The sequence below is a fragment of the Coregonus clupeaformis genome, chromosome 7 (assembly GCF_020615455.1).
Source record: "Coregonus clupeaformis isolate EN_2021a chromosome 7, ASM2061545v1, whole genome shotgun sequence".
Lineage (NCBI taxonomy): Eukaryota > Metazoa > Chordata > Actinopteri > Salmoniformes > Salmonidae > Coregonus > Coregonus clupeaformis.
Window position 1 is genome coordinate 17,903,763 of NC_059198.1, and position 27,283 is coordinate 17,931,045.

General features: G+C 43.3%; 2 protein-coding genes across 2 annotated transcripts in view; one reads left to right on the top strand and one right to left on the bottom strand.

Annotated features, from left to right (window-relative positions):
- Positions 1-14,744, top strand: part of yes1 (YES proto-oncogene 1, Src family tyrosine kinase) — a 30,459-nt gene extending 15,715 nt beyond the window's left edge. Inside the window, exons 5-12 of the mRNA XM_041881161.2 lie at positions 2,564-2,667; positions 3,044-3,193; positions 4,131-4,286; positions 4,806-4,985; positions 9,248-9,324; positions 9,434-9,587; positions 11,372-11,503; positions 12,504-14,744. Of these exons, the coding sequence (XP_041737095.1) occupies positions 2,564-2,667; positions 3,044-3,193; positions 4,131-4,286; positions 4,806-4,985; positions 9,248-9,324; positions 9,434-9,587; positions 11,372-11,503; positions 12,504-12,712 (1,162 nt within the window). The 3' untranslated portion in view covers positions 12,713-14,744. The remainder of the gene's footprint in view (positions 1-2,563; positions 2,668-3,043; positions 3,194-4,130; positions 4,287-4,805; positions 4,986-9,247; positions 9,325-9,433; positions 9,588-11,371; positions 11,504-12,503) is intronic.
- Positions 14,745-19,881: 5,137 nt separating this feature from the next.
- Positions 19,882-27,015, bottom strand: tyms (thymidylate synthetase). Its single transcript, XM_041881160.2, has 7 exons — positions 26,681-27,015; positions 26,393-26,466; positions 24,987-25,161; positions 24,778-24,879; positions 24,464-24,639; positions 24,251-24,322; positions 19,882-21,284 (listed from the first exon to the last, which is right to left on the bottom strand). The coding sequence occupies exons 1-7, from the start codon at positions 26,901-26,903 to the stop codon at positions 21,147-21,149; spliced, it is 960 nt and encodes a 319-aa protein (XP_041737094.1). The 5' UTR covers positions 26,904-27,015; the 3' UTR covers positions 19,882-21,146.
- Positions 27,016-27,283: the final 268 nt, after the last annotated feature.

Sequence of the window (27,283 nt, forward strand, 5' to 3'; positions counted from 1 at the left end):
TTAAGACCATCCAAGGCTACAACAGCAATAGAGCTAGCCTAATCACTGCAGCGTGACCATAATATCACATAGCTCTCACTGGAGGCCTGTTCACTAGAATATCTCAGAGCTTCTTCTGTTCTTCTAGGGCCATATGTATCAAGCGTCTCAGAGTAGGAGTGCTGTTCTAGGATCAGGTTCCACCTGTCCAGGTGATCTTATTCATAGTGATCCAAAAGCGGTCACACACAAACAGGAAAGTTGCTGGGACAGCCTTAAAAAGTAGCTAAATTTGTCGCTATACTCTTTTGCCAAGAAGTTGCTGGGGAGGGGTCTGAAAACTAGCTAAATCTAGCGACAAAGTTGCTATGTTAGCAATACTGGTTGCTATCCATTGGAGCGTTGCGATTGGTTGCCCACAATTATGGGGCTTAGCAAAGGGTCAATTGGAATCAAACCTAGCTACAGATGGTAGCTAATCACACAAAGAACTACAAATCCCGTCAGATCCGGCGCCAGGATAAAGTGACTAAGGGGGCAGTTGAAATCGGCGTGGGGCTAAATTTTTGGGGTTTCTTGCATTGGAATTATATTGAATTATGCTTATCACGCTATACCACAATAAACGAAGTTCAAATGCAGAGATTCCTAGATCATTGAGTGCTTTTGAAGTGACCAGTTGTTGCGAAATCTGTAGCCTATCTCCGCTGCGCTGTATCAGTGTAAAATAGGGGCCTTCTAGCAGTCACAAGGAGAAAGATTCAGCAGGAGGCTGGCAGGTAGAGGTGCAAATTAGTGTTGGATTTATTTTAAGATGACGGTGATATTTGCACCTCTACCATGAAAGTATGTGAACCCCTTGTGCAATTATAGAAATGTTAATTTAAACACAACCAGTATTTTTGATATTTTTGAAATTAAAAATGAATTAGTGCAGGTGCAAAAATAAGTGAACCCCAAGTTGCATTGGTTAAATCAAGTAGGTAAGTAGAATCAGATGGGTAAATAAGTAGCTACCAAATGAACCAATCAAAGGAGAGATCGTTAGGAAAGAGTTTGGGCGGGACTCTGATAAATAGAGATAAACCTGGTCAGTTTGGTGTTACCCATCCAGGTGAATGCAAAGCACACCATGCAGAGAGGAAATGAGATCTCAGAGGACATCAGGATGAGGATAGTGAGAACACATCAGTCTGGGGAAGGCTATCAAATCATCTCAAAGATTTGAGCTCAATCAGTCCACTGTGAGGCAAATCATTTACAAATGGAGAGCATTTAACATGACAGCAACTCGGCCTAGAAGTGGATGCCCTTCCAAAATATCCCCAAGAGCCACAAGGACAATAATACATCGGATTAAAGCCAACCCAAACATAACATCTAGAGATTTGCAGACCTCCCTTGCTGCATATTGAAACCCAAAGGAATCGTACCTAACCGCCCCAGTGGCTTTTCATAGCCCCCCTACACACCGCAGCACGCTCTGTCCATTGTGCTGACACAGCGCAGCGGAGATACAGATTATTTTCCCGACAACCTGTCAGTCAATCATTTGAACTTTTTTGCTATTTTTATATAGGGACATTGAAATAAAACTGAGGGGCACAAGTTTGAACTGAGGTGCCTAAGCCCCATTTAGCCTCCTCGTGGAGCCTGGTACAAATCACATATAGCTATCCCACCTCGTGCAGCCTGGCTGGTGTTTCTGGGGGGTTGTATGCACTGTGAGTGAAGCGGTGAAAGATTCATTTTTGAAGCGCACAGGCATCGAAATCTACTAAAGTGCGACTTTGTCCTTGTGTTTCTTGGCTATTTAGGCTACATCGTTTTGTTCACACGCTAGGTTGTTTTTCAATTTTAGTTTGCGCTTGCTCAACTGCTAGTGAAGAGACCTCACAGACCGACATGCGAGCCTGCATGGGAGTGCCCCGTTACCACGCCAACCTGCCGCCCTTAAAGGGGCAGCTGAACATTTTTGTCTCACGTAAGTGACTCAAATATTTGAGGGGACATTGTGCTTGCACACTCCCAAAACTGTTTTATTTATGAACTTTTATTAATTTCGTATCATAAAAACTCTTCCTCAAATACTTTAATTGTGCTCTTAAATTTATTTGTGTCCCTACATTTTTCAACTTAGGAGCACATGTACTCTGTCAGCGTAGAGCCCTACACATACATATGGCCACAGGTGGTTTCAGCCACCATCTCATGTATGAGCCTAGAGGTTTATGATTGTTTAGCAAGGACATTTAATGTCATCCTGTTTGTTAGATTGACCCCTGATGGACTGAAAAAATGCTGTATTTCCTCTCATTGTGTATTTTGAAGTTTGATTTTTCCGAACATGGAAATGATCCCTACTAGTATTGATTCAAGTAAAGTTCATAATAACATAAGCAGGTATTGATGTAAATGTGTGTCCTTCCATAGAAATAGAATGGTGTGCTAGTTCTGGAACACGTCAAATGCTCTTCAAATACTTGGAGCGGCTGAGGATTCCCAAGGACAGATTTGGGAAACACTGCTGTACTGCAACATTTTACAAAGGCTCTACTCCTTCTATTTCTGTGTCCTTCCACAGGTGGTACTTTGGTAAAATGGGACGTAAAGATGCTGAGAGGCTGCTGTTGAATCCAGGCAACAACCGAGGCACCTTCCTGGTGCGAGAAAGTGAAACTACTAAAGGTGAAGACGATTAGCGGGAAAACGTGCACGGCCTGCGTCTCAAGTAACACGCTATTCCTCATGTAGTGCACTACTTTTGTTTTGACCGGGGTCTGCATGTTGCAAGCATCTGAGTATGACTGCTGATTTAAGATCACACTGAATAAGACTACATGGACAAGTGGGAACTGATCCTAGGTCAGCACTCCTACTCTGACAGGCTTTGTGAATACTGGCCCTGAGCTCATATGGTGCTCTAAGACAAAGTAGTGCACTATAATGGGGAATATGGAGTCATTTGAGAAATAACTAGTGACACTCACATTTACATGAATAAAGCCTAGATCTTAATACTGTTGCTTGGATGGATGAAGAATCTGGTCATTGTCTCCTCCAGGTGCTTACTCCCTGTCCATACGAGACTGGGACGATGCCAAAGGTGACAATGTGAAACACTATAAGATCCGCAAACTTGACAACGGGGGTTACTACATCACCACGCGCGCCCAGTTTGACACGCTGCAGAAACTGGTCAAACACTACACAGGTATGTCTTCTACCTCTTTTTTTAATGGTCTCTCGATCTCTAACACTCACTTTCTCTCTCAAACTCACTCTCTAACAGACTTGCTACACTGGAAACATAACCTTGCTGAGCGTGAGACGCTCCTATTCATTTCAATGAAACCTGGGCCTAAGCAGCACGGCTCCGCGGGAGGCTTGCACTGCTCAGCGTAAAATGACACTGGTTCTATTTTCAAGAGTTTGACGTGTAGCTCACGCAAGAGAACACTTGATAAAGTGGCTCACATTCTGTTCACGCTGCAAAAGGTTACGCGTCCAGTGTCGCAGTTAAAAACCTACTGTTTTCCCAACACCCCAGTGTAGCTCCCAAGTAACTTTCTTATTCACAGCTTCCCTCCCTTCTCCAAGCGCAGTTCCTGATCTAAAATTCACCCTCATTCACTGCGGTCTCTCTCTCTCTCACATCTGTCCTTCCGTAGTAGCAGGCTTACCTGTAATTGACCCTGTGATTTCCCCAGCTAGATGAATGGCTCTCAGATTGAATATTTAATAAAGACCTTCCCTAAGTGCCTCCCTCTCAGCTGAAGGAGAGAGGTTAAAGCTCTCTGGGAGTGCCCACTTTACGCCTATGTCCCAAATGGCACCCTGCTTCCTACATAAAGAAAAGCATTGCACCATATAGGGAACAGGGTGCCATTTGGGGCAAAGACAACCTCTCTCTGGTGCACTATAAAAGCAAGAGGTCCCAGCCGTGTTAATTCATCCAATTCTCATTCATGTTTTAGCTCTGTTATTATAGGCATGTCTAAATTCAGCCGTATCGCATGTCTGACGGGCAAACTTGAAGTGTTGGGTGAAATGTCCCCTTTCTTTATGCTTTGTTGGGTTTCCCTCGTACTCTACTGCTGGGATTCATAAGAATCCCTACATGTTTGTTTGTGCCCATCCGCCCCACGCAGAGCATGCAGACGGTCTGTGCTACCGGCTGACCACGGTGTGCCCCACGGTGAAGCCTCAGACCCAGGGACTGGCCAAGGATGCCTGGGAGATCCCCCGGGAGTCCCTCCGCCTGGAGCTCAAACTGGGCCAGGGCTGCTTCGGAGAGGTCTGGATGGGTAAGACAAAATACTGTTTAGACACAGACAGGCGCACACACACAAAGAACAAGTATGCGCGCCCACACACACACACACTGGATGGTCTGGACAGACAAGACCGACAGGGAATATGAGACATTTATAGCAGCTATTTTTATCCCAGGCCAGGGAATCTTTCACTTCCTTCAGATGCTTCCTCCGTTTATCTTTATCTCCAGAGGAAGTAGCATTCTCTCTTTCAGAGCGAGACACAAGTCCATCCATCCAGCCACATCTCATAACTACATGTGTTTATGTACCCAAATACACCCGTACTGTATTATGTCAGATGTTGCATCCCAAATGGCACCCTATTTCCTATGTAGTGCACTACTTTTGACCGGGCTGTAGAGAATATGGTGTCATTTGGGACACAGACAGAATGTGTACTGTGCTGAAAACTACCATTGGTTTACTCATGTTTACACCATTGTCTTGCTTCTCCAATAAGCGACAGCATAATGACTCGGCTCATTTTAATTATGTAATTCTATTCAGGCACGTGGAACGGCACCACCAAGGTGGCCATTAAGACCCTGAAGCCAGGCACCATGTCCCCCGAGGCCTTCCTCCAGGAGGCCCAGATCATGAAGAAGCTGAGGCACGACAAACTGGTGCCCCTCTACGCCGTGGTGTCTGAGGAACCCATCTACATCGTCACCGAGTACATGGCCAAAGGTGTGTATGTGTGTGTATAGATACAGTGCGTTCTGAAAATATTCAGACCCCTTGACTTTTTCCACATTTGTTACATTACAGCCATATTCTAAGATGTATATTAAAAAAATTAAAAATCTAATCAATCTACACACAATACCCCATAATGACAAAGCAAAAACAGGTTTTTCAAAAAAAAAAAAAAAAAATGTATTGAAAAATAAAAACTGAAATATAACATTTATGTAAGTGTTCATACTCTTTACTCAGTACTTTGTTGAAGCACCTTTGGCAGCAATTACAGCCTCGCGTCTTCTTGGGTATGACGCTACAAGCTTGGAACACCTGTATTTAGGGAGTTTCTCCCATTCTTCTCTGCAGATCCTCTCAAGCTCTGTCAGGTTGGATGGGGAGCATCGCTACACAGCTATTTTCATGTCTCTCCAGAGATGATAGATCGGGTTCAAGTCCGGGCTCTGGCTGGGCCACTCAAGGACATTCAGAGACGACTTGTCCTAAAGCCATGCTTGCATTGTCTTGGGTGTGTGCTTAGGGTTGTTGTCCTGTTGGAAGGGGAACCTTCGCCCCAGTCTGAGGTCCTGAGCTCTCTGAATCAGGTTTTCATCAAGGATCTCTCTGTACTTTGCTCCGTTCATCTTTCCCTCAATCCTGACTAGTCTCCCAGTCCCTGCCGCTGAAAAACATCCTCACAGCATGATGCTGCCACCACCATGCTTCACCATAGGGATGGAGTCAGGTTTCCTCCAGGCGTGATGCTTGGCATTCAGGCCAAAGAGTTCAATCTTGGTTTCATCAGACCAGAGAATCTTGTTTCTCATTGTCTGAGAGTCCTTTAGGTGCCTTTTGGCAAACTCCAAGCGGACTGTCATGTACTTTTTACTGAGGAGTGGCTTCTGTCTGGCCACTCTACCATAAAGGCCTGATTGGTGGAGTGCTGCAGAGATGGTTGTCCTTCTGGAAGGTTCTCCCATCTCCACAGAGGAGCTCTGGAGCACTGTCAGAGTGACCATCGAGTTCTTGGTCACCTCCCTGACCAAGGCCCTTCTCCCCCGATTGCTCAGTTTGGCCTGCCGGCCAGCTCTAGGAAGAGACTTGGTGGTTCCAAACTTCTTCCATTTAAGAATGATGGAGGCCGCTGTGTTCTTTGGGACTTTCATTGATGCATAATTGTTTTGCTACCCTTCCCCAGATCTCTGCCTCGACATAATCCTGTCTCGGAGCTCTACGGACAATTCCTTCGACCTCATGGCTTGGTTTTTGCTCTGACATGCACTGTAAACTGTGGGACCTTATATAGACAGGTGTGGGCCTTTCCAAATCATGTCCAATCAATTTAATTTACTACAGGTGGACTCCAAGTTGTAAAAACATCTCAAGGGTGATCAATGGGAACAGGATGCACCTGAGCTCAATATCGAGTCTCATAGCAAAGGGTCTGAATACGTACGTAAATAAGGTATTTCTGTTTTTTATTTCTAATACATTTGCAAGACTTTCTAAAAACCTGTTTTTGCTTTGTCATTATGGGGTATTGTGTGTAGATTGATGAGGGGGGAAAAAACAATTTCATCCATTTTAGAATAAGGCCGTAACGTAACAAAATGTGGAAAAAGTAAAGGGGCCTGAATATTTTCAGAATGCACTGTAGATAGTGCATTTGGAAAGTATTCAGACCCCTTGAATTTTTCCACATTTTGTTACGTTAGAGCCTTATTCTAAAATGGATAACATTGTTTTTCCACACAATACCCCATAATGACAAAGCAAAAACATTTATTTATTTTTATTGCAAATGTATTACAAATAAAAAAGCAAGTACCTTATTTACATAATTATTCAGACCCTTTGTTCTGAGACTCGAAATGTAAGCTCAGGTGCATCCTGTTTCCATTGATCATCCTTGAGATGTTTCTACAACTTGATTGGAGTCCAGCTGTGGTAAATTCAATTGATTGGACATGATTTGGAAAGGCACACACCTGTCTATATAACGTCCCACAGTTGACAGTGCATGTCAGAGCAAAAACCAAGCCATGATGTCGAAGGAATTGTCCATAGAGCTCAGAGACAGGATTGTGTCAAGGCACAGATCTGGGGAAGGGTACCAAAACATTTCTGCAGCATTGGTCCCCAAGAATACAGTGGCCTTACATCATTCTTAAATGGAAGACGTTTGGAACCACCAAGACTCTTCCTAGAGCTGGCCGCCCGGCCAAACTGAGCAATCGGGAGAGAAGGGCCTTGGTCAGAGAGGTGACCAAGAACCCGATGGTCACCCTGACAGAGCTCTAGAGTTCCTCTGTGGAGATGGCAGAACCTTCCAGAAGGACAACCATCTCTGTAGCACTCCACCAATTAGGCATTTATGGTAGAGTGGCCAGATGGAAGCCACTCCTCAGTAAAAGGCACATGACAGCCCGCTTGGAGTTTGCCAAAAGGCACCTTAAGGACTCTCAGACCATGAGAAACAAGATTATCTGGTCTGATGAAACCAATATTGATCTCTTCGGCCTGAATGTCAAGCGTCAAGTCTGGAGGAAACCTGGCACTATCACAACGGTGAAGCATGGTGGTGGCAGCATCATGCTGTGTGGATGTTTTTCAGCGGCAGGGACTGGGAGAGTAGTCAGGATCGAAGGAAAACCTGCTCCAGAGCTCTCAGGACCTCAGACCCTAAGCACACAGCCAAGACAATGCAGGAGTGGCTTCGGGACAAGTCTCTGAATGTTTTTGAGTGGCCCAGCCAGAGCCCGGATTTGAACCCGATCGAACATCTCTGGAGAGACCTGAAAATAGCTGTGCAGCGACGCTCCCCATCCAATCTGACAGAGCTTGAGAGGATCTGCAGAGAAGAATGGGAGAAACTCCCCAAATACAGGTGTGCCAAGCTTGTAGCGTCATACCCAAGAAGACTCAAGGCCTTAATCGCTGCCAAAAGTGCTTCAACAAAATACTGAGTAAAGGGTCTGAATACTTATGTAAATGTGATACTTTTTTTATTGCAAACATTTCAAAAAACTTGTTTTTGCTTTGTCATTATGGAGTATTGTGTGTAGATTGATGAGAAGAAAAAAACAACGTAATCAATTTTAGAATAAGGCTGCAACGTAACAAAATGTGAAAAGGTGAAGGAGTCTGAATACTTTCCGAATGAACTGTACATACTCTACAAACACAGATAAACACAGCCTCTACTTCTCCAGTCCAGATGCGGTGACGTATGTGGCTGGCAGCATGATGTTGACATGTAGATTAATCAAGTCTGATTAGATGTGTAATTACAACATTAATGCTGGAGCCTCTCTCCAGAAGGGTCCGTACACACACATGCCTGGGGGAGGTGATTAGCTGCCTGGCTCAGCTGGATATTGTTATAAGTGTGTGATGGAGTTGGAGAACTTGGTATTTTATAAAAGAAGAGAACATTGGCCACATGCCAGAGATTTTGACGTTAGTTGTTGCACATCGCCGAAGGTTGTTCAGGCGCTGAATTGATGAGATGTTTGAAATCTTTACTTTTAGATATCACGCCACAACACACACGTCATCCTATCGGAAGTATCCCGGACAGTTTCCTTTTAAAATGTATGGCCGTTTTTAATTAACGTACCCTACAGTTTGAAAGTCCTTGGGAATCCCATGTGGGTTTTGAAGGCCCGAAGCAGAGATGTTTAATTGAAAACTGCAGCAGTTTTGTGGCAAGCTTTCATCTTTCTCAGCTGCAATGCACCACCCTGTTTTTTTTTATTATTAGTGATTGAACACTAATGACTAATCCCTTTAAATGGACTCAGTGACCCCTGTGTACATATGTATAAATGCACCAGAGGAACGTGTGTGTGTGTTTATCCCGTTGGTATCCCCTTGATTCTAATCTTGGTCTAGGGGTCAATTAAGAGAACAATGTCCACCTCTCACACTGAGGAAATGGCGACGTTGCGTCCCAAATGGCACCCCCTTCCCTATATAGTGTACTACTTTATCACCAGGGTCCCATAGGGCTCTGGTCAAAAGTAGTGAACTATATAGGGAAAGGGGTGCCATTTGGGGCGCATACTAGATGTCATTAGGAGCCGTGTACCGAACATAGACACAAGCTGCTAGCTTCATCAATACCAAGGGAAGGATCATGAATATTTAAGAAGGCGTATTTAAGAAGTCTTCAGTCTTACTATTTCTGCGATGGTATTTCGCTGTTGCAACATTTAGCAGCACTCTCTCTGGTACTGTAACAGTCATGTTTTGCTGATGTTTATTTGTAGGAAGTTTGCTGGACTTCCTGAAGGAAGGAGACGGTAAATTCCTCAAGCTTCCCTTGCTGGTGGATATGGCAGCACAGGTAAGTCAAAAGTCAACCTAGGCTCTTAGTAAACATTGCTCTCAGAGTGGATCACATCAATTATTAACCTGAGCAACGGAGCGTTAAACGAATCTGCTTGTTTTCTCAGATCGCTGACGGAATGGCCTTCATTGAGAGGATGAACTACATCCACAGGGACCTGCGCGCCGCTAACATCCTGGTCGGGGACAACCTGGTGTGCAAGATTGCCGACTTCGGTCTGGCCAGGCTGATCGAGGACAACGAGTACACGGCTAGGCAAGGTTAGTAGAGCACAGAGACAGAGGGGCTTAGAATCCCAGTTGTTCGAGATGTGTATGGGTGGCAAGGGGAAGGGAAAACCTAGTCAGTTGCACAACTGAATGCATTCGACCGAAATGTGTCTTCCGCATTTAACACAAGCCCTCTGAATCAGAGCGGTGCGGGGGGCTGCCTTAATCGACATGCACGTCATCAGCGCCCGGGGAGCAGTTGTTATTTGGGGTGAACTGCCTTGCTCAGGGAGGGAGGGAGAGAGGGAGAGAGGGAGGGAGGGAGGGGGAGGGAGGGAGGGAGGGAGGGAGAGAGGGAGAGAGAGAGGGAGGGAGGGAGGGAGGGAGAGGGAGGGAGGGGAGGGAGAGAGAGAGGGAGGGAGAGGGAGGGAGAGGAGAGAGGGAGGAGGGAGAGAGGGAGGGAGGAGGGAGGAAGGAGGGAGGGAGGAGAGAGGGAGGAGGGAGAGGGAGGGAGGAAGAGAGGGAGGGAGAGAGAGGGAGGGAGGAGGGAGAGAGGGAGAGGGAGGGAGAGAGAGGGAGGGAGAGAGAGGGAGGGAGAGGGAGGGAGAGAGAGGGAGGGAGGGAGAGAGAGAGGAGGAGAGAGGGAGAGAGGAGGGAGAGAGGGAGGGAGAGAGAGGGAGGGAGGGAGAGAGAGAGAGAGGGAGAGAGAGAGGAGGAGGGAGGGAGGGAGAGAGGAGAGGGAGAGAGGGAGAGAGAGGGAGGGAGGGAGAGGGAGGGAGAGAGAGGGAGGGAGAGAGGGAGGGAGAGAGGGAGAGAGGGAGAGAGGGAGAGAGGGAGGGAGAGAGGGAGAGAGGGAGAGAGGGAGAGAGGGAGAGAGGGAGAGAGGGAGGGAGGGAGGGAGGGAGGGAGGGAGGGAGGGAGGGAGGGAGAGAGAGAGGGAGGGAGAGAGGGGGAGAGGGGGAGAGGGAGGGAGAGAGAGAGATCCCGACGTGTTCCTTACTTCTTCATCAAAGGAAATGACTTGTATATTATTCCTATTAATATATGGAACCTTCCTCTACCCCATGCCTACACCAACAAAATGCTTTTACATTTTGGAAGTAGTCAACGAGTGCACACTTCAGGAAAAAGGAGAGATTACGGTGACACAGGGCTTAATGTCACAGTCGTTTCAGATGTATATGGGGGGGGGGCGGAAGAGTGAGGTCACTGGCGTTGAGTAAACCCTGTTGTTTCCTACCCTGGTAAATTAAGCTAATGGCGCAAAGCAGATGCTCCTATTTACTCTGATTAGTTGAGGTGAGTAAACGCTGACTCTCAAGCAGCCTGCTGCTTAACTATTTAAGACCAATGGTTTGAGCAGAGAAACAGGCGTCCCTGACAATAACACGCCTTTTCCCACTCATTTCCCACTCATTACTAGTCTTAAACCTTTTGGAATGTGACTTTTTTACCCTGCAGTTCTACTATTTTTCACACACAAAGATCTGTCTTTATTGACAATGTAGTATCTTAGTTCAATCAGTTTCCTTTGCAATCAGATCTGACTTAAACCATTTAAAACCAAGTATGGTCCGTTAAATTAAAATGTTGAATTGTTTTGTTCCATAGGTCAATAGTGTAATTGTCATGGCAGACTGGAGCATGAACTTTGATATGGGTCAATTCTCAGTGGTTCTATTACGACTCTAGGCTCTCTAATGACCCCTAGTGGAAGTTCATGTTCTGTCTCTCTCCGTCTCTCTCTCTTCTTTCTTTCTCTCATTCTCTCCCTCTCGCTTCCCTCTCTTCTTTGTCTCTGCCCCTCCCTAATCTCTTCCCCTCCTGGTTTGTAGGGGCCAAGTTCCCCATCAAGTGGACGGCTCCTGAAGCTGCCCTGTACGGCCGCTTCACCATCAAGTCAGACGGCTGGTCCTTCGGCATCTTACTCACTGAACTGGTCACCAAGGGCAGGGTGCCCTACCCAGGTGAGAACATAGACAAAACAATGTTTGCGTCCCACATGGCACCCTATTCCCTATAGCCCTCAAACTCAACTCTGGACCTCGAAGCCAGTTCCACTGTGGTTTTTCTTCATTTCCCCCCTCTAATCAGGGACTCATTTAGACCTGGGACACCAGGTGGGTACAATTATTTATCAGGTAGAACAGAAAAACAGCAGGCTCCGGACCTCGTAGGGTAAAAGTTGAATACCCCTGTCCTATATAGTGCACTTTTTTTGACCAGGGCTCACAGGGAGTGGGCGCTATGTAGGGATTACAGTGCCATTTGGGATGCAATCCCATAACAACAATGGCAGTCTGTGAGGCTGTCTATCTGGTTAGGATATGTCAATTGTGTGATCCCCAAAGCTAGGGAAGTAGGTGTCTTGTGTAACCAGGAGGAGTAGTCATAGAGGGAGATGCCAGTGCAATGTAAACAAGGAAGTAAGTCATTTGGTAAAAGGTGATCCATCACCAGTCTTATAGCCTAGACTAGTTAATACTGTCCTAGGAAGTGGGCCGGGGGTGACACTGTCGTGATGGCTGTTTTTGTCTCTACGGGGTAAACATACACACGCACTGGCTGAGATTAGAGGAGACCATCTGGTGGGGGCTGATCTGGAGATTGAACACCACTCTTGTTTATAACCATCTGTCCCAGACTGATTGGGCTCTGGGGAGAGAGAGGCTGACGGGTGCTGTGAAACGCTGACACACACACTAACCTTCAGGCCCCCTTTTTATTTATGCTTTTTTTGGGGGGAGGGTGTAATTGAGTCTAGTGGAGCGATTGGCCGATTTCACAATGCACCGCCATATCGTGACTGTGACAATGGAATTAGATCACAGACCTAGTTTTGTTGTGGATAATCTTGATTTTTATTGTGACCTAACTCGCACGGTTTACTGCACTGTTAATGTAATGGGCACTAAACAGACTGACCCCCCCCTCTGTCTCTCGCTGTCTTATTCTCTCTCCACCCAGGCATGGTGAACAGGGAGGTCCTGGAGCAGGTGGAGCGGGGGTACCGTATGCCGTGCCCCCAGGGCTGTCCAGAGTCCCTCCACGAAATGATGAAGCTGTGCTGGAAGAAGGACCCTGACGAGAGGCCCACCTTCGAGTACATCCAGTCCTTCCTGGAGGACTACTTCACAGCCACGGAGCCACAGTACCAGCCTGGGGATAACCTATAGTCAGGCCTAGGCACAGCGCAGCCCTGGACCACTTCACCGTGCAATGTATCTCTCCACCCAGGAGAAGCAGACTTGGATACAGACGCATGGAGACTAAATTCTATGAATAATGTGCTTCAGAAAAGCCAACTGGAAGCTTGGTTATTGAGTTGCACAAACCACTGCTATCCCTGATGATAAAAATAATATGCTTTTTTTTTTATTACACTAATTTTCTGTTTCTTTTTTATTTCAGGTACTACATACAGGTCTTAGTTTGTATGACTTTACTATTTTTGTTCCTTTGTTTTTTTTTTGTCCTCAATGATCATTTTCTTTTTCAAAGTGACCAATCATTCAACTGTGTAGTTGTTTTAAACAAATCTGTTGAACCATGAAAATGGCACATGAGAAAGCCCATCAGGTAGAGGCCCTCGGAATAAGCGCTCTTCAAAATGGAGGACGAGAGAGGATGTACTGTAAGGCTGCGTTTACACACAGTCAGCCCAATTCTGATCATTTTTCCAAACATCAGATCTTTTTCAGAGCTGATCTGATTGGTTAAAAGACCAATGGTATACTGTTGGAATACTTCAAGAGAGATAATTCAGTTCTGTGTTCAGTACATTTCATCAGTTCAACTGGAAAATGCTTTTCTTTCTCCTTTCGTGTTTTTCTGAATTGACTTGAGTGGCGCAGATCAGGGACAGTTGCGTGGGTCCGTCTTGTTATTCATATCATGGACATGGTTCTAGGTTCATGTGAAGCCCTCCCTCGAGTCCTTCAATTACATACAGGACATTTCTACAACACTAAGTCCATCCTGTTATGTGTCCAAGACAGACTGTTGCCATGCCAAGTTACATAACCTCTTTCAAGATCACTACAGAGTATGACTAAACCTTGTTGCTCTTAGACTTTGATCTTGGGTCAGTTTAGCATTTTCCCTACAAATTCTTTAGGTGAGGATTACGGGTGTGGAAGCTGATCCTAGATCTGTAACTAGGGGAAACTTCACCCCAGAGCAATGTATCACTGTGAGATGGGAGAATATTCAGCTATAACCTGGAAATGCCCACAGCCCTGTAGATCACTAAGCTACATGCCAACGCAGATTGTCTCTGCACATATCATAGCACTACACAACAGGAGGCAATATTGAACGGAGCTAGTATGGACTAACTGTACATCTAGGACCAGAATTAGAATTTATGGATGCAACCACCTGATTTGGCAGTTACATGCCAGCAATAACTTCTACACACCTATGTTAAAAAGGACTTTGCCTTCACTTTCACTTACATGGAGAAGTCATTTGACAAATGTTCTCTTGGATTCTATATTAGACTCATCCTCAAGTGTTCCATTTTCAGACCTAAAGATGGTCAAAAAGGAAACCATTTCACCTTTATGGGAAAATATTGCCAAAGCACCTGAAAACTGTTTTATGTTGACTACATGTGATTTTATAGTGTGAATGGATTTAATTCAGGCTACAGTTTCAGCCTAGATAAAAAATGTTTGTTGTTGAAGGTAGACACAGCGAAATGACGTTGCCCAGGGCAGCGATGAGCGAGATGTCACATACAGTATCTGCGCTTGTGCATGGGTTCGCTTCACGCTTCAACGATCTTAGTTGTTGCGGAAATTGACCCACTATGCTGTTTACTTTGTGCACCTACATCATATCGCTACATCACAGTAGTCAGAACCAGTGAACGGTCCGTTATATTTTAAGACTGCAAAATGGAGGAAGCTCAGAGGTCTTTTTAATGCGTCATGTCACATCCACAGGTGTCATTTTACTCTTGTTTTTCTTTAAACTCATCAGTTAAGTGTTATATTTTATTATGCATACTTACACAGATGGACAGAAGACAGATGGTTAACTGGGGATTTAAAGAAGGGCTTTGTACAAAATCCTGATTTTATAAAAAAGACAACAAAGACTAGAACGCAAGTTATAAAGTTGGGGGAAAGATAAATAATTATGGTTTAGATACTAATCTGTGGAATTTGTACAGTTGGAAAATAAAAACAATTCTGATTCTAATTTGGGTGGTATTCTATGTTGAATTCGTTAGATTAATTAGTTTAATACAGACAACCGGGACGAATCAAGAGCTGACACAATGTTTTTCATTTGTTTGTCAGAATGTTTCATATTCTTGGCATGAATTCATTTTTTGTCAATTACATTGCTGCGGCTATGCTTGAAGTCATCTGAGGAGGCATTTCCACCAGTTGCAGTGGGCGGGACTCCCTGTTGAAATTGCGATAGTACACTACCGGTCAAAGGTTTTAGAACACCAATAAGAAGAAGATACTTGCTTGGGCCAAGAAACACGAGCAATGGACATTAGACCGGTGGAAATGTGTCCTTCGGTCTGGAGTCGAAATTTGAGATTTTTGATTCCAACCGCCGTGTCTTTGTGAGACGCGGTGTGGGTGAAAGGATGATCTCCGCATGTGTATTTCCCACAGTAAAGCATGGAGGAGGAGGTGTTATGGTTTGGGGATGCTTTGCTGGTGACACTGATTTATTTAGAATTCAAGGCACACTTAACCAGCATGGCTACCACAGCATTCTGCAGCGATACGCCATCACATCTGGTTTGGGCTTAGTGGGACTATAATTTGTTTTTCAACAGGACAATGACCCAACACACCTCCAGGCTGTGTAAGGGCTATTTTACCAAGAAGGAGAGTGATGGAGTGCTGCATCAGATGACCTGGCCTCCGCAATCCCCCAACCTCAACCAAATTGAGATGGTTTGGCATGAGTCGGACCGCAGAGTGAAGGAAAAGCAGCCAACAAGTGCTCAGCATATGTGGGAACTCCTTCAAGACTGTTGGAAAAGCATTCCAGGTGAAGCTGGTTGAGAGAATGCCAAGAGTGTGCAAAGCTGTCATCAAGGCAAAGAGTGGCTATTTGAAGAATCTCAAATATAAAATATATTTTGATTTGTTTAACACTTTTTTGGTTACTACATGATTCCATTTGTGTTATTTCATAGTTTTGATGTCTTCACTATTATTCTACAATGTAGAAAATAGTAAAAATAAAGAAAAACCCTTGAATGAGTAGGTGTTCTAAAACTTTTGACTGGTAGTGTACACAAGTGGCTACTTCCCTGTCCATTTTTTTGTAGAACATTTTCAAAAAATATTATCAAATTGACGGTCAGCGATGTCAGATTTCCAACGTCTTTTGAGCAACATGGTTCAGACGCAATCGTACGTGCATCAATGCAATTACTGATTTCTTGCAGAAGTTGCAGACAAAGTTATTGATTGATGCTGCGCTTGCTTCACGTAAAATGTTCTATAAAAGGTACCACCAGTAGGCCTAACTATTACACAATGCAAAAATACCTTTAGCTTCTTTCGTCACACCAACCCAGACTACTCCGTAGCCTATGTTGTCATCGAAACTGATCAAGGAATGTGAGGATATGGGTTGACTTTTACTGTGGGCAGAGGCACAGATATTGGTAAGATTCTTGATCCACAAACTTCACAATTTCAATACATTTTGAGTATTATAGTTGGTTGGCTTTGTGTAGCCTTCAAATACATGTTATCCACAGCGTCATTTTGTGGTAATATGTGTCAAGGCAATACAGGCTGGCTTTGTATGAATAGGCACAACTAGAATAGATGCAGGCTGACCTGATTATTTTCCAGATCTATGCAGATTAGATGCTAGTTGTCCCCATGTGAACCTATTTGCTAGTCTGAGGATAATACTGTCTACTGTTTTCAAATGAATCACTAACTTTCACTTTTGTCCTGTGCTGTGGAAGCCCTGTCAGCCCTAGTTGTGGGGAAACCTAGAGGAGATTGAGTGACTTCCGTGGATTTTACCGTCTCCTCACCAGCGATGGGCAGATGTGATGAGTGAGAAGGCCTACACACAGCCACTCCACCACAAACAACCTTCATCAATCAAAACTGAGGTTCTAACCTTCACTGAAAGGTGTGTGTGTATTCAGCACTTTTCCCCGTCTTGTGCCGGATTGGACCAGAGAAAGGAGTCATTCAGTTGGCCAATGCTGAGGTCCTGAATGCAGTGTTACATTTTAGTAATTTAGCAGACGCTCTTATCCAGAGCGATTTACAGTTAGTGCATTCCTCTAAAGATAGCTAGGTGGGACAACCACATATCACAGGCATAGAAAGTACATTTTTCATCAATAGTGTAGCCGGCGCGGTCTGTCTCTTGCCGACTACTGCGTTGTGTTCCGGTGCACTGAAGACAACACACTGGCGTACTTGAAGGCACTTTATTGTGTACAGCTCTCTCACTCTCTCCCAGCCGAGTACAATGCAGACTGTTCAACATCAAAGAGAGAAAATGTTCAACACTCTACCCTCGACCAGAATCCGCCTCTCCCAGCCGAATACAATGCAGACTCAGTATAATCACATTCAAAAATACAAGGAATAAAATACAACATCATTGGAAAATAAACATTGCATCTGGTGTATATCTTATGTATGTGTCATATTCATGTTATCTCTGCCAAAAACTCTGAGCTTTTAGCCTTTATATTAATACTGTGCAACATGACATAAACCATCTTTCAAACAGGTAATACATACAGTAATATGCACGAAGCAACATGTAATCCTTCACATTTGAGCTTTTCAGTGCCATTAAACACTAATCAATACATGAAAACATTTTAAATGAACACATTTTTAACCTGATATAGGGAATACATACCTGTTCAACATCAAAGAGAGAAAATGTTCAACACTCTACCCTCGACCAGAATCCGCCTAACATAAAAAGAACAACGTGAGCTTCGTCACAAGAGGATAGAATGATGATTGCTAACTTACAGCTAAACAGAACACGAGGTTAGCTAAGTTAGCAATTTCTCAACTCTCAAAAATGGCTATATTCACGACACAGCTTGATTAAATGTACGTACACTCATCATATAATATACATACAAGTTACTATGTGCACTGAAACGTTTTAGTTTTAACAGGTATATCAAGTTTATGTCACGCCGAAGTGAACACGTACCTCTCCCAGCCGAATACAATGCAGACTGAGAAAAGCACAACATCCCTCCGCATATAACCAACTCTAGAGGGCGCACTTACACAACTAACTCTCCCAATATCTGTAGACTACACGAAATGCTGAACAATACAATATTTTGGTGAAATCAACTCACAAAATAAAATAAAAAATAGAAAATGAACGGTTGCAAAAATCTGTAATTCTTTGACCTGTTACAATAGCATAGCTATCAGTGGAGGCAGAGCTGCAAAAACATCCAACTAATTTTAAATTTTTAAATTTTAGTCATTTAGCAGACACTCTTATCCAGAGCGACTTACAGTTAGTGAGTGCATACATTTTCAAACTGGCCCCCCGTGGGAAACGAACCCACAACCCTGGTGTTGCAAGCGCCATGCTCTACCAACTGAGCTACAGGGGACAGAAGCTTGATGTCATTGCGTGCTAGGAATATGGGACCAAATTCTAAACTTTTGACTACTTTAATACACAGAAAGTATTCACACCCCTTGACCTTTTCCAAATTTGGTTGTGTAACAGCTTGAATTTAAAATACATTAAATTGAGATTTTGTGTGACTGCCCTACACACAATACCCCATAATGTCAAAGTGGAATTATGTTTTTAGAAATGTTTACAAATTAATTAAAAATGAAAAGCTGAAATGTCTTGAGTCAATAAGTATTCAAACCGTTTGTTATGGCAAGCTTAAATAAGTTCAGGAGTAAAACAAGTCACATAAGTTGCATGGACTCACTCTTTTGAATGATTACCTCATCTCTGTACCCCACACATATAATTATCTGAGGTCTCTCAGTCGAGCAGTGAATTTCAAACACAGATTCAACCACAAAGACCAGGGAGGTTTTCCATAGCCTCGCAAATAAGGGCACCTATTGGTAGATGGGTTAAAAAAAAGCAGACATTGAATATCCCTTTGAGCATGGTGAAGTTAATAATTACACTTTGGATGGTGTATCAATACACTCAGTCACTACAAAGCTATAGGCGTCCTTCCTAACTCAGTTGCCGGAGAGGAAGGAAACCGCTCAGGGATTTCACCAAGATGCCAATGGCATCCTTCCTAACACAGTTGCCGGAGAGGAAGGAAACCGCTCAGGGATTTCACCAAGAGGCCAAGGGCTTGTAAGTAAGCATTTCACGGTAAGGTCTACACCTCTTGTATTCAGCGCATGTGACAAATTAGATTTGATTTGACTTTAAAACAGTTACAGAGTTTAATGGCTGTGATAGAAGACTGTGGATGGATCAACAACATTGTAGTTACTCAAGTCTCAGAGCAAAGGGTCTGAATACTTATGTAAATAAGGTATTTCTGTTTTAGTGTTTTTTTTATTATAAATTTGCAAACATTTCTAAAAACCTGTTTTCGAAGAAGGTTCGGGAGGAGGGACTTTGGACCTCCTCCTCCAATACAGTTGAGAAGGAGGCGAGGAGATAGGATGTGAGGAATCACGGAAAGACAAATTCAGAAAGAGCCGAGGCCTCAGATCCTTCTTGCTTTCCCTCATCACCTTGGAGATGGCAGCATGTCTCAGGATGTTGTCAGGGGAGGTGGGCTCTTCGATCCACATGGGTTTGTACTCAGCCAGCCTGGTCACCCAGGTCGCCTACATCCAACCTCTGGTTGGCATCAATCATCTTCAACAGAGAAGACAATTGGCTGCAGGATGAATTGGTCCAATCAACTGCATTATGAGGTTTACTGCATCCAATGGCGTAACAGATTACATTTACCAGTGTGTTGTTGGGTCCAATCATCTGCCGTATTGTCGTTTTGTTAAGCAACTTCAGAGTATATTTGGCCTGTTTTAGATTATTGTCCTGCTGAAAGATGAATTTGTCTCCTAGTGTCTGTTGGAAAGCAGACCACCAGGTTTTCCTCTAGGATTTTGCCTGTGTTTAGCTCTATTCCGTTTATTTTATCCTAAAAAACTCCCTAGTCCTTGCCGATGACAAGCATACCCATAACATGATGTAGCCACCACCATGCTTGAAAATATGAAGAGTGGTACTTAGCGATGTGTTGTATTGGATTTGCCCCCAAACATTATGCATTGTATTCAGGACATAGTGAATTTCTTAGCCACATTTCTTGCAGTTTTACTTTAGTCCCTTATTGCAAACAGCATGTTTTGGAATATTTTTTATTATGTACAGGCTTCCTTCTTTTCACTCGGTCACTTAGGTTAATATTCAAGCCACAATGACATAAAACATACAGTATACATATACAATATAACCATGACCCCCATAATTACTTCAAGTCCATGTGATTATAACTGTGTAATTATTATTTGACCTGAGGTCAGGGGCTGAAATGAAATCTGTTCCAATCTTTCTCAGGATGTGTGAATTTGTGGACCACCTCCGTGAGCACTTTATAAGTCATGTTGTGATTCAGAACGCCCACTACATGCCTCCCAAGGTACGTTTTAATCACAATGATCTGGTGTTGTGGTATGAGTGTCATGAATTAAAATACTGTGGATCTTTTGAGTCTTGCCCATGGTTTCTGTTGGTCATTGTTCCATCAGGATCCAGGCTACTCCTGTGAGATGTTGGAGTCGTCAGTGCAGAGACACTGATACCCTCGGAAGTGTGGAAGAAGCTCCTGGACCAGTGAGGAATGTGGAGTAGGGTGAAGTTGCCCCTAGAAGTGGATCTTGGGTCCATTATTCATTTTCCCCACTAATGATGAAGGTTATGACTGGAGGAGTGTAAGCTGATCCTAGATCTGTATCCAGTGGAAACTTCACCCCGAAGCGCTGGGGAATACATCTCAATATCTTATCAGCAAGGATGAAAACCACTTTAGCTTATTGAGATGCACCCCTGGCCCATCAGGAAGGATGGCATCTCAAATACCCTGACCAAACTGCGCTTGTACTCACTGTTAAAGACATAAAAGATTAATTACCGTCTATGGTGCAATCACATGATCAATTTCAAGTCATTAAGTACTACTTTAATTTCCCACTACAACGTTCTTGAAACTTTGGTTCTAATCACTACTTTGAGGAAGAAGAGGCAGTTAAATTTGATTTGTCAATTGAGCACAGAAAGTGCCAGCCCTCATTGTTAGACTACTTGACAGAAAATCATCTTGTCACATCTAGGCATTTCAATGGTTATCATTGCACAAAATAAAGAGTTGATTCCATTTAGCCTTTTTCTAAAAAGGGATGTTACCATGTTATGTTGCAATAAATTGTTTAATATGGAACATGTTTCCAAGGCTCTGTGCCAATTAACAAGTCAACTAAATGTATAAATTCTAAAAAAAATAAAAAAATAAAATAAAAAAAAAGGCAACATAGGTAGACACTGTACCTGAATATTTAAATCAATTAAAAAGGACAACCTCCACCCATATATTAGTTAATTGAAGCCCATTTAAACTGCCATCTGCATTTTGATGGTGGGGTGGGGATTGTAGTCAACAATCTCAAAGTCTTCTGCACGGAAGTCATCTATTATCTCAACCGTCCGGAGGATCTTCAGCTTGGGGAAGGGCCGAATCTCTCTCTGGAGCTGGAAGGGAAGAGTCATCACATTTAGGCTGCGGCCAGACAATGTGTCTGAAAACGAAGGATTGAGTCAATGGTTTTTAAAATGGGAGTCATCCGTTGAAGGACAACATCAAATGCACAATATGCAGGCCTTTGTGCATTCTGCAACTTGTCTGAAAATTGTTGATGGTCAAAAACAGACAATGAAGAATGCGCATGTTTACATGTATCTGTGTGGCCGTAGCCAATTATGTATATAAACCCTGGATTGCTAATGCTTCTGTATGTATTGGCTATTGAGAAGTTTTGAAGCCACCGGTCGGCCATATTGGCACTCCCCAGTAGGAGCAGTCCTCCATAGGAATTAATGTAATTCTATAGCATTTCACTTAAATGTTTCAAGGACAAAATTACATGTATTTAAGTATGTTTTTGTTGTAGTGGGGACAGTAACATTAGTTATCATTAGAGTGTCTAATTTGAGGCAGCTCCAGGATGCTGACCTTCTAGGCAGAGTTGCAAAGAAAAAGCCATATCTCAGACTGCCCGTCTTAATCTTTTATTTTTATTGGCCAGTCTGAGATATGGCTTTTTCTTTGCAACTCTGCCTAGAATGTCAGCATCCTGGAGCCACCTCTTCACTGTTGATGTTGAGACTTGTGTTTTGCAGGTACTATTTAATGAAGCTGCCAGTTGAGGACCTGTGAGGCATCTGTTTCTTAAACTAGACACTAATGTATTTGTCCTCTTGCTCAGCTGTGCACCGGGGCCTCCCACTCCTTTTCCTATTCTGGTTAGACAACGTTGTACGAGATCTTCAGTTTCTTGGCAATTTCTCACATGTAATAGCCTTCATTTCTCAGAACAAGAATAGACTGACGAGTTTCACAAGAAAGTTATTTGTTTCTGGCCATTTTGAGCCTGTAATTGAACCCACAATTGCTGATACTCCAGATACTCAACTAGTCTCAAGGCGGCCAGTTTTATTGCTTCTTTAAAATCAGCACAACGTTTTCAGCTGTGCTAACATAATTGCAAATGGGTTTTCTAATGATTAGCCTTTTAAAATGATAAACTTGGATTAGCAAATGCAACGTGCCATTGGAACACAGGACTGATGGTTGCTGATAATGGGCCTCTGTACGCCTATCTAGATATTCCATTAATAATCAGCCATTTCCAGCTACAATAACCATTTACAACATGAACAATGTCTACACTGTATTTCTGATCAATTTGATGTTATTTTAATGGACAAAAGAAAATTGCTTTTCTTTCGAAAACAAGGACATTTCTCAAATATATATACAGTGAGGGAAAAAAGTATTTGATCCCCTGCTGATTTTGTACGTTTGCCCACTGACAAAGACATGATCAGTCTATAATTTTAATGGTAGGTTTACTTGAACAGTGAGAGACAGAATAACAACAACAAAAATCCAGAAAAACGCATGTCAAAAATGTTAAAAAATTGATTTGCATTTTAATGAGGGAAATAAGTATTTGACCCCTCTGCAAAACATGACTTAGTACTTGGTGGCAAAACCCTTGTTGGCAATCAGAGGTCAGATGTTTCTTGTAGTTGGCCACCAGGTTTGCACACATCTCAGGAGGGATTTTGTTCCACTCTTCTTTGCAGATCTTCTCCAAGTCATTAAGGTTGAGGCTGATGTTTGGCAACTCGAACCTTCAGCTCCCTCCACAGATTTTATATGTGATTAAGGTCTGGAGACTGGCTATGCCACTCCAGGACCTTAATGTGCTTCTTCTTGAGCCACTCCTTTGTTGCCTTGGCCGTGTGTTTTGGGTCATGCTGGAATACCCATCCATGAACCATTTTCAATGCCCTGGCTGAGGGAAGGAGGTTCTCACCCAAGATTTGACGGTACATGGCCCCGTCCATCGTCCCTTTGATGCAGTGAAGTTGTCCTGTCCCCTTAGCAGAAAAACACCCCCAAAGCATAATGTTTCCACCTCCATGTTTGACGGTGGGGGTGGTGTTTTTGGGGTCATAGGCAGCATTCCTCCAAACACGTCGAGTTGATGCCAAAGAGCTCGATTTTGGTCTCATCTGACTACAACACTTTCACCCAGTTCTCCTCTGAATCATTCAGATGTTCATTGGCAAACTTCAGGACGGGCCTGTATGTTCTTTCTTGAGCAGGGGGACCTTGCTGGCGCTGCAGGATTTCAGTCGTTCACGGCGTAGTGTGTTACCAATTGTTTTCTTGGTGACTATGGTCCCAGCTGCCTTGAGATCATTGACAAGATCCTCCCGTGTAGTTCTGGGCTGATTCCTCATCGTTCTCATGATCATTGCATCTCCACGAGGTGAGATCTTGCATGGAGCCCCAGGCCGAGGGAGATTAACAGTTATTTTGTGTTTCTTCCATTTGCGAATAATCTCACCAACTGTTGTCACCTTCTCACCAAGCTGCTTGGCGATGGTCTTGTAGCCCATTCCAGCCTTGTGTAGGTCTACAATCTTGTCCCTGACATCCTTGGAGAGCTCTTTGGTCTTGGCCATGGTGGAGAGTTTGGAATCTGATTGATTGATTGCTTCTGCGGACAGGTGTCTTTTATACAGGTAACAAGCTGAGATTAGGAGCACTCCCTTTAAGAGTGTGCTCCTAATCTCAGCTTGTTACCTGTATAAAAGACACCTGGGAGCCAGAAATCTTTCTGATTGAGAGGGGGTAAAATACTTATTTCCCTCATTAAAATGCAAATTAATTTATAACATTTTTTACATGCGTTTTTCTGGATTTATTTGATGTTATTCTGTCTCTCACTTTTCAAATAAACCTACCATTAAAATTATAGACTGATTATTTCTTTGTCAGTGGGCAAACGTACAAAATCGGCAGTGTATCAAATACTTGTTCTCCCCACTGTGTATACATACATACATACACACACACAAAATTGGCCACAGTGTATATCTCAACGTCAAAGTTGCCCGTGTTGCTGTATCGGTCATGAACCTACCTGCACTTTGAGGGGTTCGACATGGTTACTGTAGATGTGAGCATCTCCCAGAGTGTGCACAAAGTCACCAGGCTAAAGGGAAAAAGGCAAGAAATACCTTATTTTACTACACCTGTTATTACAAAGGTTATTACACTTAAAATATCATCCTTTCTTTGAGTCAAAGGAAGGGAGGTGTTGAGAGTAGGGAGTTTAAACCAATGTCTGCCCCACCTTGAGTCCTGTGATGTGGGCGATCATGTAGGTGAGGAGGGCGTAGCTGGCGATGTTGAAGGGCACTCCCAAGCCCATGTCCCCCGAGCGCTGGTACAGCTGGCACGACAGCTCCCCGTCAATTACATAGAACTGGCACAGGGCATGGCAGGGGGGCAGCGCCATGTGGGGCAGGTCTGGGAACAACACAGGAGCAGGTGTGAGCGATACAAACCAACACTGACTGTTAAGTTTAGAATACACAGTGAAATCATTACTACAAATGTAATACCTAGGCCTATACGAAATCAGAATTGAATATTTTAGTCAAATACCTTTGGGGTTCCATGCACACATGATGATTCTCCTGTCTTCTGGATTAGTCTTGATAGTGTCAATAACCTTCTGTAGTTGGTCCACACCTTGTCCTGCGTAATCTATAAGGGAAGTATTATCCAACAGAATTAAGCACTACAGTTAAATTAGTTGGAGTGAAACACTCAACATAATCCTACAACACCATATCAGTGTCAGGGTGATGTACCTTTGTGCATATTGCTGTATTCTGCACCATAGTGCCTCCACTGGAAACCATACACAGGTCCCAAGTCTCCCTCCTCCCGGTCTGTGAACCCCATTTTGTCCAGGTACTGTCTAGAACCATTTGCATCCCAGATCTTCACCCCTTTCTCTGAGAGCTCCTTGGCATTTGTTGAGCCCTACAGCAAACACACAGAACAAGACCTGTCAACTTCTCTGCCCAATATATTGGTATGGCGCGCCATCTAGTGGAAATAGTATGCAAGTGTGTATAGGCACTGGCAGGCACATACAATTCAAAGCATTGTACCAGTGACCACGTTTACATGCGTTCAGTATTCCGGATAGTAACTCATATCCCGCTTAAGATCTTATTCCGTGATATCTGTTAATATTTGATATCCCGTTTGAGTGTCCCTATATCCGTGAATAAACAGAATATTCCTAATTTTAGTTCATATGGGTTAAATGGAATAGTAACTGAAGTATGGACACTGATTGTAGGCCTATAACCTATCACATGTAGGGTAATACAATATTAACTCCTGCAGAATTGTGCATTTCTTGCAGTAAAAAGATACAACAAATATTCATTTTTTCTCGGCAACAGGAGTGGAGAAATATGATTTATTTATTTCAGCATCTCGAGAAAATGCTAAAGGTCATGTAAAGTGTTATCTTTGACACTTAAGCAAGCAGACAGTATTTCAACCACATAAAATATGCGCCCCAGACGAACTGAAGTCTTATCAGAAACGTGTTTCATCATTTTCTCTGCTTTTCATTTCCTTAAAACCGGTCAAACTGATGGAATTGGACATTATGCACAGGTCCAATCTTTCCACTGTTTTGGAGTTATTGCGTTTTCTCCCGGTCCCTAAACGAAACAACTTTACCGGTGTTAACTAGATTAATGCATTAATTCTATCGATGCATGACATTATTTTGGTGAGCACTACTTTATTTATTCTTCTAGGGCAACAAGTTATGAGAAGAGAATCTGCATGTATCTAACTATATAGTTGACAAATCCCATGGATCATTGGTGTTGTGCAGTCTATGGTGTTGTGCGTTGACGTTTCAATCATGGGTGTTGGCAGCCTATGGTGATGTGTGATGATTGCATGATATACGCAACATCCTACACAGACCGCGAAAAACAACAGTTAACGGGATAAGATGTTTACATGCCACAGTATCCCGTCTAAGATCAGCATTTCCTATGCATATTATCCTGGTTTCAGATAACCGGGATACAACCTTTTCCGGGTTATTGTAAAGGGGATATGATGTTTATATGCGTCAACTCAAAAACAGAATACTTGAGTATTCCGAATAATAACGGGATATTGGTGTGCATGTAAACGTGGTCACTGGTGCATTATTTCGGAGGACAGGCTTCATTCTTACTTTGATAAACCACAGTAGTTCTTCGAGAATTCCTTTCCAGAAAACCCTTTTCGTCGTCAGCAAAGGAAACTGATCTGGAATGATAAACAACGAAAAATATCTAGTCATTTGAACAGAGGTTCCATGCCAAGCCAGGTCAGGAGGTAACGTTCAACTTAGTTAGGTAGTGCTTTTGTTGCATGCAATTCCCGGCTTGGCGGAAAAATTACATGTCTGTTTTAATCGTGCATTGACTTGTTTTAACACACAACTTCCAACACATACTGAACATTTGCTAAATTGACTTACCCCGGAGACTGTATCTCGCTTGTGATCCGAAAACAGAGATGACCCCCGTTCCTGTTCGGTCTCCCTTTCGATGTCCGTGTTGCAAAATGTATTCACATTGATTCAGATACCCGCGTTCATCACAAAAGAGAGAGAACGAACTTTGTCCCACCTGACTATCTGCTTTCTTTGGCTCTTCGTTGTTACAAGGTGCCGCTGTGTGTATGTCAGAAGTAGCAGGCATTTTGTTGGTTAGTTTAACAAAAATACTGACCCAATTGATGCAATGGCAGCACTGGTTAATTTTGTTCTACTCTTGCGTCAAACTTAACATTTCCCGGTTTAAGTTTGGTTGCTCTCGAAGACACGCCTACATAGAAGATATCTCCAATCAAGTAAAAGAGGAGGGCAAGAGCGTTTCTTGGTTTTAAAACTGGACCAATGGGAGATTGGAAAAAACGCGCAAAATGTAATCCCTGCCTCTCTATTTGCTGCGAAATTCATACATTCAAATCCTTTTATTTTGGAAAAATAACTTTGTGCATTTTATTTATCAGAAACGAATGATGTATGAACATAAATAAAAATGAACCATGGAATTGTTCACAATCACAGTTTAATAAT